Below are 16,587 nucleotides of genomic sequence, written 5' to 3'. Positions count from 1 at the left end.
CTCCTCAGACCTACATCTGTATGCATGGGTCAGTGTTCCCAAACGCAAGTGTCTTTGGATCATACTTTTCAGACTTTTTTTAGTTTTTTATAAAAATGGACTCTGAGGTCAGTGAATGGTTTTGGACGGTCTGTTCAGGATTGGATGGTGCAGACTTGTCTCTTATGGCAGTTACTCTCTTTAATAGAACATTTCTCCTGGGCCCACACACCACTTTAAACATCTCGATGCCTTCATCTACTCTGCACTTTACATTTCAACTTACCCATATGGAGAAATGCACAAATACACACATGCTAAAACATTACATCTCTAAATATTTTTTTAAACAAGAATTTATATAAATCAAGACTTTATTAAATGGCTAGGCATATATGTATAAATAGGAGCTGGTCTTGAAGTATTGCATTCTTAAACTGAACAAAGTGATTAGGATAACTGATAGCTAAATAAGGTTTTTATGTGCCTGTGGGAGCCATATTAGGATTGATTTGACAAGTCAGTTCAGCTGTGGCAACAGTCATAATATCTAAGACAACATTATGTTTTATTAGTAAAATCCTTAAGTATAGCAAGCTGTTTGTGACAAAACAGCCCCATATTTTAACATGGGGGATGGGAAGCACAGCTCTGTAAATAGAAATAATATCTCTTGAAATTATAATGTAGCAAGTCTATATTAAATAGATTGACACTGATTATTATTTTTAAAAAACTAATAAGTGCACTCTGGAGAATATAAGTACCTTCATTGCTGAGGCTGAGTCATATTTATTATTTGAAATGCATTGGAATATTCACCACCTTTTGCATGATGGCTCCTCTTCACACACACACACAAAAATTAACAGGTCAAATAAAAAAAAACAGTGGCCTTTGATGCTATATGTATAATTCTCCTGCCAAAAAATAATTAGCCAAATGCTGTATGTACCTTTTAATTTTAAATGGAGTTTTTGAAATAAATGCTTATCAAGCTGTCATAGTTATAAAATTTTAATACCAAAAAAAATTACAGATTTTCTTATATTTTTGCTGAAATTCTTTTGTCAGTTTCCACTGTATTTAACTGTATTTTTTTTAGATGTCTTCCAAATATCTTTACTGACCAACAAAGTCCTTGAAGCTTTAAGGTGGTTATTGCTGCCCTTTATCAAAAAGAGGCAGTGAGGCTCAAAAACACCATCTTTATAAAAATTATATTTGTCTCATTTGAAGATTTCATTATGTTTGAAGCCTGGTTTGATGTAATCCCATCTAGTTTGATAGAAACCATCTTCTTAGAGTCATTTTTAATGGAGTTCCAGTGATATATCCCTAAACCAGCAAGTTCTTAACGACCCTGGAAAGTGACTGCTTGATTACACTTTAACGGTATTTGCAAATAAAATCACAAGTAATTAAGGGGAAATCTCCAGGCTTTTGAGCAAGTTTGATGCATGATAACTGCCTGATTCAGCTTCATCTAGAGTAATGCTGTGTAGGCAACAGCTACTGAGATCAATAGCAACGTAATGATAGTGGCAGAATTAAGTGAGTAACCTGAGAACTGTGCCTCAGAATGCATGCAGCTGCCACGAACCAAGGCCACACAGTGCACTCTTCGTGCTTCCGTCCTAAATGTTCATCAAAAGACGCCCTGCAGGAAAATGGAGTTAGATGCTCTTTATTGCTGATCGTGTCTCTTGCCACATTTATCAGGGAAATTGGATTAGCAGTTGGCAGCTGCAGGTAGACAAGATTCTGCAGTGATTAAATATGCAGCTTGGCTGCATTTGTTGTGACAGACCTTTAGTAAATTCTACTGTAAGCACCATCTGTCTAATTTGTATAAAGAAACTTGGTGCTTTAAGCCACCGATAAAGAACTAAATCTGTTGCTTTATCATAAACAAAACTTTTGCACTAAATGCTTTTAAATGTAATTTATTAGGTTAAGGCTATTTTTCTATCACGATGAATAAATAATACATGCAAAAGTGCTTTCAGGTACTTCATTTTGCAAGTACTAGAGATAAAAACAGTTCTGTTTTGTTCTTCAATAAAGCATTTAGTATTCCAATCCACAGGAGGTGATGCTGTTAAAATATCTCTATGAAAATGCCTCAGGACTGCCAAATTCATTTAATTTGCAACCCTTACCAGGATTTTCTAACTCCCTATTTATAGATATTTTGCAAATGTAGATTCCGGGATAAACTTAAACATGAAGGACCTGTGTTGCCAAATTGAAATATCGTTGTGAGGAAAGAAAATGCTAGAAAACTCTTAAATTTATAGTTTTGTTTTCCTACTTAGTCCTAATAAAATTGAAGAGGACATTGAATTTTTGTCTTGAGTTTCTTCTCTCCAAAGTAAAGGGAGAAAATGGGGAAATACTGTAACAAACCCTGGCCCTGGAGTATTATCTCCCAAAATGCCATTTTTCCCCTGTAACTTTCCCTATCTTAGAACCAACTCAAGTCTATTACTTCCCAGATTCACGCATCATTTTTTATTTGGCCATGACGTCATCAGTTTTAAGGAAAATGAATGAAAACTTCTCAGAGGTAGAGGAGCAGTTAAATAGAAACCTGCTATCTTTAGTCCCTTCGTAAAAACTCCACAATGTTAAATTATTTAAAATCCTTGATTTTCAGCATGCGCACATTAAAAGTTTTCGCACTAAGTGCCAAATGTTGCAAACAGCACTTTAACAGAATGATTTTGCTTTGATCCCTGTAGCAGTTCCTGAATAATTTATCACAGGTTATTGCCTTAATTCTGGAGAGGGATAGAGCAATAAAGGCAGATGAAAACACTCCAGTTGAAACACCTTGGGGCCTGCTCGTTCCTCTGACACGGCTCTTTTGTTGGAACTATTTAGAGGTTATTAAGATGTGTCTCCAGAATTAAGAGTGTGCTGTAAGGATGAAGACAGCCATCTTAATTCTAAAGACAAAGCACAATGACCCTTCACCTTCCTTTTCTTTGTTGTTATTATATGGTAGAATTATGAGGATAATATTATAGCTGCCCCCAGTAGTGCCACTACAGTAAAGGGTCTGTCAGACTTTCCATTAGAAACCCTGTTTTGGGGGTCAGGGTGGAAGGAGCCGCGGTTCAGCTGTTTCCCAGCCCATCCGTCTCACGCTTGGCACACAGACAACTGTTCACCATGCAGTGGACTGAAGCACTCAGCGGTTTCTCTTGAGCTATTGAAAAAGGAAGCCATAAGGTTAGATCGCCAGGCTTGCCCCACTTCATACACTGCCTCACTAGAAATGCAGAAGCCTCTTGCTTCACAGATCAGTCTAGTGATGACCAGCCACAGGAGAAAGGCAACTTTTAAAATGGACCTCTTTGTCCTGTTTTAAATGAGATGATAAGTTGTGGTTCCTCCTCCCCTAAATTTCAACCAGATGACCCCTCACTCTCCAATTCTTCCATAGCCCAGAATTGAGCTCCTAGTTAACTCTTCCCTATCTCATTCCAGAGTTAGGGAGAAAATACCCTTTTAGTATTGTTTAGCTGTGTAGACTCTTATAGCACTGTGTGCTGCTTAGAGATAAAAGGTACTGTTTGACTCTAAGAAATCTATTTCTTATTAACTTTAATACTGCACTTTCCTGCTCAGTTAAACCTATTTAAAACTTACATGTAGTTATTATATGCTTCCTCTGTTCTGTAGCAACATTTTCTAAAATGAAACATTGATACCATTTCATGGCCAGTGCATTTAAAAAACAAACAAACAAACAAACAAAAAAACCTATGAATTTGAGTTAATTAGAGTACTTCTGTTAACTTGGCATCTTTTAAGAAAAATATGATAAAAATTAACCATTTTTATATTTTATAAATTTTATATTTTATAAAATGATGATAGTTTAAAATATTAAAGCTCTTTGTACTTAGGTATAAAGAAAGCAGGATTCATGGGTTTTGGTAACTAATTTAGAGTTGAGTGGTGGGTCATGTCAGTGGAAGCTTTTTGTAAGTGTAGCCTGTAATGTGTAAGTGTATGTAGTAAAAACAGCAAAAAGGCCACCTTGACGGTGGCAGAGGCCCACAGAGAATCCCTGGACTGCACATACCGCAGCCGGAACAGAACTGTTCCAAGAAGGCTTCTTAGAAGATGCGCTCTGTTCTGGAGGCTGTCAGAAATGTGCAGAGCCGAGACAGAGAGCGGAATAGTTCCAGGGGTGAAGAAAGGCTGCATCCCAGCAGAATGCTGAAAAGCAGCAGCGGGTCGTGCGCAGCACCTACAAGGAGGCCAGTCAGGTGCAGAAAAACAGGATGGGGGACGAAGAGAGAAGGAGCAGGTCATTGCCTTCAAGGCACAGTATTTTTCCGCTTCAGAACTTGGGCCTTCCATACACCGTTGGACAGTAGAAAGAGCATGTTCTTATGGACAACATCCAGGTATGTTGAGTCAGCTCTTAGGAAGAGTAGGGGGCAGGAGGAGATGCCAGAGACTTGTGACAGTTGAACTGTCACTTGCTCCCTTGAAGTGCTCTTCAGCCCTTCAGATGACAGTCGGGATCTACTGCCTCCTTAATGATCATTTTAACTCCTTCCTAAAGATGAGTTTCATTTATTACCAGAGTATGAATAAAAAGAGAAATCTGATAAAAAGAAAAGTTTAGAGGCCATTTTCTGGCCGTTTTTTCCTGAAACAGTATCTTCAGAAGTCACGATTGCATATCTCAATTATCCCACCCCCTTGTTCTGCAATTATGTTTATTTGTGCTCTTTGTTCTGACATTCTAGCATCTGTTCATGGGTTTCTTTTCTCTTCCCAAGCATCATCCTAAGGACAGCTTAATTAAGAGTCCAGGATACAAGTCAGATCTCTTTTATTCAAGAGAAGGTCTTTTTTTCTTCTCCTTTTTTACTTTTTTTTCTCTTTTTTTTTTTTTTTTTTTTTACTCCCCCTATAAAACTGAATACTGAGGACCATTTGCTGTGTTTCACACTCTTGCTGAGGCATTTTACAAGATTATTCCTCAGAGTTTGTTAGAGAGGCATTGTTTGCCCCTCTTATAGATGAGAAATCTGAGACAGATAAATTGATTAGCAATTAAGAATTAAATGAACCTAGGATTTAAATTCAAGTCTCATGACATTGACTGTAAAGCTTTTCCTTACTTGAGGACTGTGACTGCCATTCTGGTTGTGTCATAGTACCAGTAGGTCACTTAGCCAGTTTGATTTTGTCCTAAGTTATTAAACATTTTTTAGGAATCTTTAAAAATCAGTATGTTTCCAGGGTAGACTCTAAATTGTATAGTAAGAATGATTTTATGCAAGCCAGTGTTAAGATTTGCTATTATTAAATAATGTCTAGACCCTGTACATATCAGTTTTGTGAAATAATCAATCTTGGTCACTCCTCCCATCCCCAAATTTGGTAGTATCCAAACAAAGTATGTTAAGAATCTAAATGACTCTAAGCTTCTAGAATTGTGACGTGGCTCAGTTTATAAGAAGCAAAGCAGAATTGGTTAGCAGATTGATGATCTGTTTGTTTAAAGAGTCTATGGTTTTCTATAGAAAGGGATCTGAACGAGACATTTTAGCTAATGAATCAAAATCAGATATGTGGTCATTATTGCCTGATTATTACTCCATCTGCTCTGCACTAACGTGAAAATCAATTACTGTGTCTCTTTCCCACTGACAGCGTATGTTGATCGGGCTGGCAAGAGATCTTCGAGGGATTGCCTTTGCACTGAACACAAAGACCAGCTACACCATGCTGTTTGACTGGATGTATCCTTATTACACTGTGACAATACCAGCTCTGTGCACAGAGGGATGCCAGGCCCCTCGCTTTCGTTTAATAGTATGGCACAGTAGGGAAGAGGAAACAAAGCTAAATGAACTAATGTGTAATCAGCTAAAAATTACAGCACAGTGGCAGTGTGCAGATAACTGAGCACAGCGTTCGGAGACCCAGCTCAGAGAGGTCAATTTTTTGGTGCCATTAAATATTGACAACTTAAAAATCGCTTCCCCCTGTGATTGTTTATGTTGGGGGTACAGGGAAAACCTGACTGGCATCTTGACTTGGGATCAGGGGATCCTGCCATTGGTCATTGTTGAGCAGATTTGAATATCTACTCATCTCAACGAGCAAGGCTGAGCAGGCCTTAATTCATCACGCCACAGTTCTTCATCCCGAAGAAAATTTTAATGGACATGAAAAGAAAAGGAAGTCAGTGGTCAGGATTGGTCATTTGGGGTAAAATTTGAATTTGCCATGGCCAAGGTTCAGTACAGACAGGGAAGAAGTCTCCCATAGAAGTGCCCATCACATGCAAGGAGGCAGAGCACAGGCTTTGGTGCCAGATGGACAAGGCTGCAAATCCAGCCCCTCCTTGACTATGTGAACCTGGCCAAGTCATTTCTCTTCAAGACCTGGTTTCATCATGTAAAAAAAGGAGATTATGCAGTATCGAGGCTTACTGTGACCATTAAAATATGTAATGCTTTTTTCTGAAATGTCTGGCATATATAATCACTAGTCATAAATAGTTATCAACATTTTAACAGTGGGTACAAATCATCTTTGATCCTAATAGGAAGTGACAACTTCTAGAGTAAGTGTAAGTAATGGCTTCATTCCTTTTAAACTTGTAATTTTCAGAGCACATGAGAAAAAATTCTAGTTTAAAGCTAAGCAGCTTCTTAAGTCACACTTTGATTTCCTTTGAAAGGTCAAACCTTTCTTACCCTTTCTTTCTTCATAAATTGCAAAAGAAACTCCTAAAGGCTCTCATCAACTGCCGTGTCACAGTTAAGGCCAAAAGCATAACCAGCAGGGGAGATGGGCATGTTCAGGAGAACTCTGTATGTTATCAAATATTTAAACACTAATTTTAGTATACACTCTTTTTTTTTTTTTTTTTTGGTTGTTGATATACCTTTATTTATTTATATGTGGTGCTGAGAATCAAACCCAGTGCCTCATAAATGCCAGGCAAGTGCACTACCATTGAGCCACAGCCACAGCCACAGCCCCTACACTTGTATTTTTAGTTAAAACCTACTTCTCAGATTTATGTGCTCAGGGAAAGTTTAGAGGTAAGATTTTTCCCTATCTCTGGAGAATCAGATATGTCATTTACCTAAGCATATAACGTACATGTGTGGAGATTGTAAGTTCTAACATGGAAAGGTATAAGTCCTCTGATTTTAAAGGTCAAACTTCACTGACCTACATACCCTTTCTGTTTCTCCAAACAGAAACATCAGCTCTCAAAGTCAAAACTTTTCATTTATATGGAAAATTACACAAGTCCAGTCTGGACACTCTGGTATCGATGGTTCTCTTGAAGCTCAGCAGTTGGCACTTCACCTCTCTCGTCTTCAGCAGTTTTAGCTAACATTTGAGGTCAAGAACCACCCCCCACACCCAGTACCAAAGGATCAAATCAGTTCTCCATTTCTTTACTTAACTCCTTCTTTCCGCACCTAGCTGAAATGAAACTTTTGTCCAGCAGATGGCAGAAAATAGCAAATGGAAAATCTTAGGACTTACTGTTCATTTTGAGCTAGAAACCATTGTCTCCTCCATTTGACCATAGATGTTGACGTTATTAGGGTCAGGGGCGGAGGGCGAAGTGTCAGTTATGCAGGAGTCTGTGTTAGATTGCCAAATGCAGTGGTTTGGTACTGGCTTTGCTTATAATAATTGAGTTTCTGTAGCAAATCAGCTTCCTTGGGAAAAGGCCAAAGGCTTTTCATAATTGTATTGACAACGAAATGAATATGATAAATGGTGTTCATTCAGTTGAGACAAGATTTATAGTTTTCCTTTGGGCAAGGGATGAAGAGCAAATATTTATAATAATAGTAAAATTTGTTTAAAAGTTACATTATTTGATAATTCAAAAGGCTTTATTAAAATATTTCGAAATACTTTAAGCAGTTTCAGGTGATAAAGTACAGATTCTTTCCAAAGTATTCAGTAATGCAAAAATGAATAAGTATATGATATAAAAAAAAACATGGATATGAAAGTCATTTATTCTTCCTGAAATATTGATATGTCAAACCGTCAGTGATGATTCCCACATTACTGCTGGGGAAGTTTATTTGCCTTTTATCCCCATAAATGTGTATTCTTTAATATGTTATACAATCCTTAGCATGCAGAAGAAACATTCCTATAAGAGCACATGTCATCTTAAAGTCAAAATGCATTTTATTTATGACAATTATTTGATAAAATGCTATTTTAGTGGTTAGCTATTTAATTCAAAAACATTTCTACAAACACTGACTGCATTAACTGCTACAAACTACATTGCTTATCACTCTGTCCCTCCAAAACTAAATTGCCTGAAAGTGAGCAGCAACCATCTTGATAAATTGTTTCCACAACTAGAGAACTGAAGAGAATGACTGGTGTACTTCTTTGCCTCATAGTAAGAATGCAACAATAAGGAGACTCCTTCCCCTGTAGTGCATTTAATAACTGTGTTTAAACTTGTCCCAGGCTGTCCTTAGACTGAAGCATCAAAAATCCAGAGGAATTGTCGGGGATAGGGGAAGGAATGCATATGACGCTGTTTCCTCATACTCGGTCTTAATTGTCGTGCTCTTTGAACTCACTGATATCCAGTCAGGCCTTCAGTGCTGTTTATTAACGTGCATAAGCATGTCATGCAAAGACAGACAAAACAAGGCGAAATGGAGAAGAGCATAGACCTCACAATAAGACAGTATTAGATCCCAGTCCTGGTTTCACCTCTTGGAAGCCTGTGGGTCATGGGTGAATTACCTGGTGTCCTCATATCATAGTTTTCACCTCCATAGAACAGGACTCTTAATAGCCATCTTGCAGTTCTGTTAGGAGAAGTGTTGTGATTCTGTGATTATGTAAAAGTTCTGGTACAGTTTCTGTCACAAAAGACACATTGTCCACCACTATCTATTTCCTTTCCTAATAACAGAATGAGATGAGAAAATCTCCCTGGTTCACTTAAATAGTTAATACATTGGGCTTTCTTGGTCCAGTGCACTAGGCCTCATGAGGCGTAGAGATTACTTAGACCCAAATCCTACCCAAATGAGCTTTAGCTCAGCAGACTCCACTATCTACATAAATGACTTATACTAACACATAGAAAGTGGTCAGTGACGTAACAAAATACTAATAGGAAATTGATAGTGTTTAGCTGGGGGTCAGGAATGCCTTTGTAAACCTGAAGACTTGGCCCTGAATTGTACCAAATACATAGGACTGGTCCATAGGGAAATGGGAAGAGACCTATTTTCAGTTAGCCTCATCCCAGGACTAGAAAGGAAGCAACAAAGAAGATGTTTTATTGTAGATAACACTTACTTCATGCTTGGAAACAGATTGTCTGGGTCCCTTGAATACCAAACTATAGAATGTAGATCCTTATTCCATAGGAATAGGTTTTGATTGACCAACAAAATCAGAACTATAGCCAGGTGTGGTGGTGTGCACCTATAACCGAAGCAGCTTAGGAGGCTAAGTCAGGAGGAGTGCAAGTTCAAAACCAGCCTCAGCAACTTAGTGAAACTCTAAGCAACTTAGCAATACCCTGTCTCAAAACAAAAAACAATGTGGCTCAGTAGTTAAGTGTTCCTGGGTTCAATCCTTGTACCAAAAAAATAAAAATTAGAACTATATATTTTTTTCTTTTTTATATTATTGCCCAGGCTGGTTCTTGAACTCTTGGTTTCAAGCAGTCCTCTGGCCTCAACCTCCCAGAGCAGCTAGGACTATGCCCAGCAGAAGAATAAGTCACGAAGAAAGCAATTGGTGATATGATGTTGAACAGATAGAAACTGGCAAGAAAGTAAGCCTGAAAATTCACAGAGCAGGCATGTTTTGACTGTGTTTTGTACCAGGCATAAGGGAGAATGATGCTCTTCAGAAGCTCACGGTCTAGTAGACACAAAAAGGAATGAACAGTTATTCATCCGTGTGTTAAGATAAAGATGCATGCCACAAGCCAGACGCAGTGGTGCTCACCTGTAATCCTAGCAGCTCTAGAGGTTAAGGCAGGAGGATTGTAAATTTGAGGTCAGCCTCAGCAAGTCCCTAAGCAACTTAGTTAAACCCTGTCTTAAAATAAAAAAATAAGAAGAGCTGGGGATGTTGTCCCATGGTGAAGCACCTCTGGGTTCAATCCCCAATACCACCACCCTCCCTAAAACAAAAAACCTACAACAGGCCAGGTAAACACAGGCAAGGAAGAGATTATTGGTTTGGAGGCTCCCAAATAGGGAGGCTTCCTGGGAGAATTCAGGTTGTGCTGAGCTTCAGAGGATGGACGGGCATTTGCTGGACCGAGAGGAGGGGCTCCCAGCAGCACAGTTGCCTTCATGAACAAAGGTACAGGTGTTTGCATCTTCCTGGAGAACCTTTAAATGAACTAAGTGGTCAGATGTTTTTGTTGAGGAATCCCATCCTCAAACCCTTATCTCTTGGAGGTTTTAGTAAGAACTCTGGCGTTGGCCTTCTAGTGTATTCTGATGCTTTCTCTGCTGTGAAATCCCAGAGGAAAAGAATCAGGTCTGCTCATTACTGCTTTCTTGGGGTTCAGCGCATGGTAACTATAAACCACAGTGTACACGGATGGGTGGTTATGTAGACAAAAATCCGATACTTTTCACATTTTTATACTTAGCGTCCAGTAAGATGTTGCTGTATGCCATTGTTTTTCACTTATTTGATGTGGACCTTCAGAATTCATTGAGAAAATCTAGGTGAAATTAGGCCTGTGCCTCTTCTACCTGAGGGCTCCCGCCCTCTTCATCCTATCTTATATGTGGAGCTCTCACAAGGCCACTGGAAAATTAAGCTCCTAGAGTGGGTTTCCATCTCACCTGTAGTCTGAGCCTGCTGCTCTCGCTGTGGAGCCCTTTCAACCTCTCAGCTTGGTGGACCTCTGCTCTGCTTTCCAGTAATCACTCATCTTCTCTGTGGCAGTCACCTCTGTCAGAAGCATATTAGAATTGTCACCACTCTCATTCCACACAGAAAAAATCACATCCCCTCACGTCCCCTGGTTTTGTCCATAGTGAATGCCGTGTGCTCTGAAAAATACCACGGTCCTAATGCCGTTAGAGTGCTTGGTACAGGGACCTGTGGGCCTCTCTGGGCTTAGTTCTGATATTTGGATCTCTGCAGTTTCCTGGTGGGCCTTCAGATGTTCTCCCACTAATGTTCCCTCAGTTGAGCTCTTGATGGAACATTTTCTTACCTGTGCTCCTCTGGCTCTGCCTCAGAATTCTAGTATTCTGCACATTCCTTATCCCTGTGACACCCTGGAATTCCCAGCATGAATTCCCAGTGAGCAAACACTGCATCTTCCTTAACTCTGGGTCCCTGGCCTCAAGAACAGTACAGAGCACCATCTTTCAAAAATAACAGCTTTCAGGACATAGAAAAGTAAGTTATCTGACAAGAGCCAAAGTAAAGTTCATGATCAAACTCATTCAGTATATTTTTATCATCCTTATTCAACTGAAATCTCACCCGTGCACATACACTCACTACTTCTCCATTCCCTGCCTTATTTTCCTTTACATTGAACATTTATTTCACTCTCTATACTATCAGAATATCAATTTCATGAGGGCAAGGGTTTCTCTAATGTTTTGTTCATTGGTGTCTCTGGAGACTCTCACAATAGTGCTTGTTGCAGAGTAGGACTTCACTAAATACTTGTTTCATTATAAACACTGCTTTCACATGTCAACTCTAGTGGGGAAAGCACTCTTAAGGCTTTAGAGGACTTATTTTCTTTATGTAAATTATTTTCTAATGCTTCAAAGTGAAGTGTAGTGTAAAACAGTTCTGATTAAGCACACTGGACCTCATTTATAGATTGGCAGGTTTGTGGGACTGATAGTTATTGAAACCTACATTTGTGCCAGGCTGTACATACCAAGTACGTAGTCTCTGCCCTCAGAAAGCTGATGCTGAAGTGTCCTGTGACACTAGCCCAGGATCCTACAGCCGCACCTAGGAATCATTCCCAACTCAGGCTGGGGTGGGGGCCTGCGGCATGTCAGAAATGGCTTCCTGGATTAACTGATATGCATTGAACTTTGTGGGGCAAATAGGAATTAGCAGGGAGCTAGGAGGGAGGCACAGGTTTCTTCCCTTTAGAAACTCACTGTCTAGTGGGATAGATGTATGAGCAGCCAGCCAACCTTGAGTCACTATGTTATAATGAGGTCAGGAGTGCTCCCTGAACAGAGATGGGGAAGATTCCTGCCATTTGACAGAATGGGTAAAATACCCCAGAGGAGGTGAAACTTGAGCTAGGTATTGAAGGACAGGACTGGAGCAGAAGGAAGCAGTGTCAGGAGGAGAGGAGACACCTTGGCATCACAGATTTGCAGGGAGCGGTGCATGGCTGTAGGGAGAGTAGAAGTGCCAGGCGGTGAGGCTGCAGGAGCGGAGCCAGATCTTATAGGGCCTGGTGTGCCATGCTGAAGAGCTAGAGATATGTCCCAAGAGCAAGACATCAGGTCATGGAGAAGTTTCTCACCCTGGAGACCCCTACCCACACCACACAGAAAAAGAACACTATTCAGTGGTTCTTTTCAGCACTTTCACCTGAAATGGACAAGAAGAGTGGGAAACATCAGAAAAAGATGGGAAAGAAAAAAGAAATGAAAGCAGTGGCATTGTTGAAGTTTTTCTGCAGTAGCTTTAGGCTTTGGTCCTGTGTTTATGTGTCTGTTTGGCAAGGAGAGGAAGTAATTCCAAAGGCTGGTGACGCTGGCTTAGGAGTGTACCAGGTTTTCACATCCCCGTCTGGAGCTTTTTGGAGGGCATACACTCCTTGGTGCTCATGCGGATGTTGGAGAGTTTCTTCTTGTGTGCACATGAGACTGCCTTTTAGCACTGTTGACCCTGAGTGTGTTAATAGTTGCTCAGCTTTTCTTCAAGCTGGCATCCCAGATGTTTCTTGTAGCTATAAGTGGGACCAAGCAAAGCAAGTTAACAACTTTAAAAAAGCAATGTAGGTAATCCTGAAGCTGGGACATAGATAAATGAGATTTAGTGTTACTATTTCTATGTGTTTTTAAAATTTCATAATATTTTTCTCTATATAGTTCCCAAGAAACCCTGATAACAGTGACTCAAGTATGTCTTTATTCCTCTTTTACTCAATTCATTTTCCTTTCCTACAACACAAACATAATTTTTTAAATATGTTACTTATGAGCTGGGGCTGTAGCTCAGTGGCAGGGCACTTGTCTAGCATGTGTGAGGCACTGGGTTTGATCCTCAGCACCACATAAAAAAAATAAATAAAGGCATGCCGTCCATCAATAACTATAAAAAAACTTTTTAAAAATGTAACTTGCATGATATTTTAAAAGTATAGCTTCCATTTATAAATAATACTAAAAACAGTGTAATCAATGGGATGTATTACAAATAAATGCAGAGCGTACGCAGCCACCAAAAGTATAGGCATACAGGTTGGAAAGACTTTGTCATTCGTAAAATTACTGCCATTGTATACTAAACATGGAACACGTGGCATCAATTTTCAGAAACAGTTTAGTTTTGTGTTGTTTGTTTTTAGACCCTTAAATTCCTTAACAGACTTTTACGGAAGGTACCCAACGTATCTCCCAGTTCTGCAGAGGGCTGTTGAGCAGTGGTACGCGGAGCCAGCGTGCACAACTCCCATCTTGAAGCTAATCGCAGAACTGATGCAGAACAGGTGGGCAACGTGACTGGAAGTGGGAGAATGTCCCCACGTCATACCCAGGGGCGGAACTGAAGGTGATGGGGACAGCAATGGAAATAGAGAGGGCCGAAGAGCGGAGGAGGGAGATGAGGAAGGGAGAAATGGAGAAGTACAACTGGGAAAGAGAGTGGAGGAGAGACACAGTGACCTTGGGTCATGTGGAGATTAGGGAAATGGAAACATTAGAAGACTACAGCTCCGTTATTTAGTCACAAAGTGGAGGGAAGGAGAGCTCTTTCAAATATTTCCCTGCTTAACTGTAATCCTATAGAATTTAGAGCAGGAAAGAAGTTTAGGGGATCTCCACTTTGTGAGAACCTGCGTCCCAGAGCAGCTCATGGGCACATGGCTGTTGCCTTGGGAGCACTAGGGATTGTCCCCGCTTCCACTTGGATGCTGTGCCTCCTCCTTGATGCCAGGATGTGTTTGGATGATTCATGCACTCACAGTTTTCACTGAAATAGCAACTGTGACACTTCTTGGAAATTGCCTAGATGCCCTTAGAATTTGCATAGACCAGCAGAGATTCACAAACCCTGCATAGAAATATTAACAAAATGTAGCTAAAAGAGAGCAACTGAACAAGCTAATTGTGTTTACCTCTTTAAAATATGTCATTGTGAATATTGCTCAGCACCAAATTACCTGTCACTTAGCCGTCCTGCTCCATCAGTGCCTCCTTATAAACAGCGCCATGAAGGGGAGATGCCAGCAGGGGAGGGGAGTGCAACTCTGATTGTCTCTCTCTTGCCACTGCAATTTAAAATCTTTACTCTAAAATGAGGTGGAAAAGACCTGGCAAAGAAATGTATTTTTCTTTTGAAAACATTAGTTTTTTTTAAACCATTCTTGTGGAGTGCTTTAAATACTAAAAGAAGATTGGCTTTATATTTTATATTAGAAATTTTTGTCCATCAAATGTCATTTTTTAAACCAGATTGTTGATACTATATGTTACTGATACAGCATTTACTAGTAAAGGAAAAAAATCATTGCATTATATATTGTAAAGCATTTTATGTCTGCCACAGGCATATAATTCATATCTAGCACAAATATTCTAAGAATTACCTAGTGAAAATGTTATCTGTATTTCTCTAGAATGTAATGCAAATGTATATATTCCATTTCTTTTCTCTAATCAGGAATTGTATGTGTTTGCATACAGTTATCACATGTTTATAATAATATTTTTCAGACGTTATTGCAGGTGATGCTATTTTGAAAACACATAGGGAAACAACAGTTCTATTTGTGGCAAACAGGACTTCAACAATGTGTTTGCTTTTGGGTTTTTGGTTTGTTGCTGATTTAAAAAAAAAAAATCATATCTTGAAAGCACATCAACAGAGCATGTCAGAGCCAACTAATGACAAAGAAATGTTCTAAAAGTAGAACTGTGTCAGGGTGGCTTGTCAGTTCTGGACCCTGTTCCACACCTATCAGGAACCAGGGAAGTGGAATATTCTCAGAGAATATTCCATTCCTAGTGACACCAAAAAAGAAAGAAAAAAAATAGCCTGTGATTCCTGTATTTCTTTTTGAGTACCTAATGCAGTACCTTCTGCATTTGTTTCTCTACACTTAATCCAGGGGCACTGGACACCGTAATCTGTAGTGTAATTTAATGTGTTTGAAATTTGCTTGAAGGGCCACATGATTCATTATGAATTTGTGCAGTATTAAAAGTACCTGCATCCTCCTTTATGTCACTTTAGAACTTGCTTTAAAAATAGGTACCAGATACTATAGAAGATGTCAGATTATAAATACAACTCTGTCCACGTTTCTGTATAAACTTATACATGTACACGTAAGGTTTTTTACTTATTATCCACCAACCACTTTGCATAAAAAGAAGAGGGGTGAGAAATCTGTGATACAAGGTGTCAGATACTATCTTTATAAACTCTTTAAATCAGCAAATAAAAGAAAACCCTTCTTAATTGTCTAGTATCTTTGTAGTGAGGAAATTAGCATACATATTTTATCAACAGTTGTTGATTGGAATGGTAGTGTAAGAAATAATTGTATTGCTGCTGCTTCCAATAAATGAAAATGCTGGACATTTTCAACCTATATTTGGTTTCTTTATCTGCACATATAGTTTAATTTCTTGCTCTATTTTCTAGGTCCCAGCGTTTGAATTTTGATGTATCATCTCCTAATGGAATTCTTCTCTTCAGAGAAGCTAGTAAAATGATTTGCACTTATGGTGAGTGTCCTTTTCCATATTTGTCTCTGCAATATAACTTTATCTCTTTGGAGAAAAGAAAGATGTTAGTTATTTTGTTCTCTCAAACCTTCATATCTGTATGAATTTGTGCAGTGGCTAAAGGGAGTGCAGGGAGTCAGGGAGCCATCATGCTAGCTGGCATGGAGGAGGTCGGCCCTGCCTGGCCAGCTTGATGACTCTCGTTTGGATGAACTTGCAGGGTCAGTAGGCAAAGGGAATACGCTAGATAGAATATTAAAAAGTTGTAGCATTTTCGAAATTGCTCAAACTTGCATCAGAGAGTTTGCTTTCTTGGATCAAGGTATGAGTAGACCAGTATGTCCCTGAATTTGGGGGAAATGTCCTTGTAAGGAGCAGTAAATGCTTCATGACAGAGAACCTTGGGGCACTGCCCTACTAGGAGCAGAGTTCTCTAAGGAATGTTGCCTGTTAGATCAAAATCTTGGAATTTGGTTATTGTTGGGGCCTAAGAACTGCCATACATCCTAATACTTGCCAATTCTGACAGCGTTGTCTGTGGAATTCTCTGCCCTCTAGGATTTATGTTCAGGGCATGGGACAGGGTGGACGAGGGTTCTCTGTAGTCTGGCACATGCTGGCTGGTGCCAGC

At 39.5% G+C, this 16,587-nt stretch overlaps 1 protein-coding gene across 7 annotated transcripts in view; it reads left to right on the top strand.

Annotated features, from left to right (window-relative positions):
- Positions 1 to 16,587, top strand: part of Ranbp17 (RAN binding protein 17) — a 298,250-nt gene that overhangs the window by 222,159 nt on the left and 59,504 nt on the right. For all 7 annotated transcript variants that reach the window (XM_076856352.2, XM_076856353.2, XM_076856351.2 and 4 more), the window contains 3 exons: positions 5,665 to 5,753; positions 13,607 to 13,714; positions 15,874 to 15,956. In XM_076856352.2, the coding sequence (XP_076712467.2) occupies positions 5,665 to 5,753; positions 13,607 to 13,714; positions 15,874 to 15,956 (280 nt within the window). The remainder of the gene's footprint in view (positions 1 to 5,664; positions 5,754 to 13,606; positions 13,715 to 15,873; positions 15,957 to 16,587) is intronic.

Source organism: Callospermophilus lateralis, chromosome 5, assembly GCF_048772815.1.
Source record: "Callospermophilus lateralis isolate mCalLat2 chromosome 5, mCalLat2.hap1, whole genome shotgun sequence".
NCBI classification, from domain to species: domain Eukaryota; kingdom Metazoa; phylum Chordata; class Mammalia; order Rodentia; family Sciuridae; genus Callospermophilus; species Callospermophilus lateralis.
The sequence above is the reverse complement of the archived record's forward strand: the minus strand, read 5'-3'. Positions and strand labels throughout refer to the sequence as shown.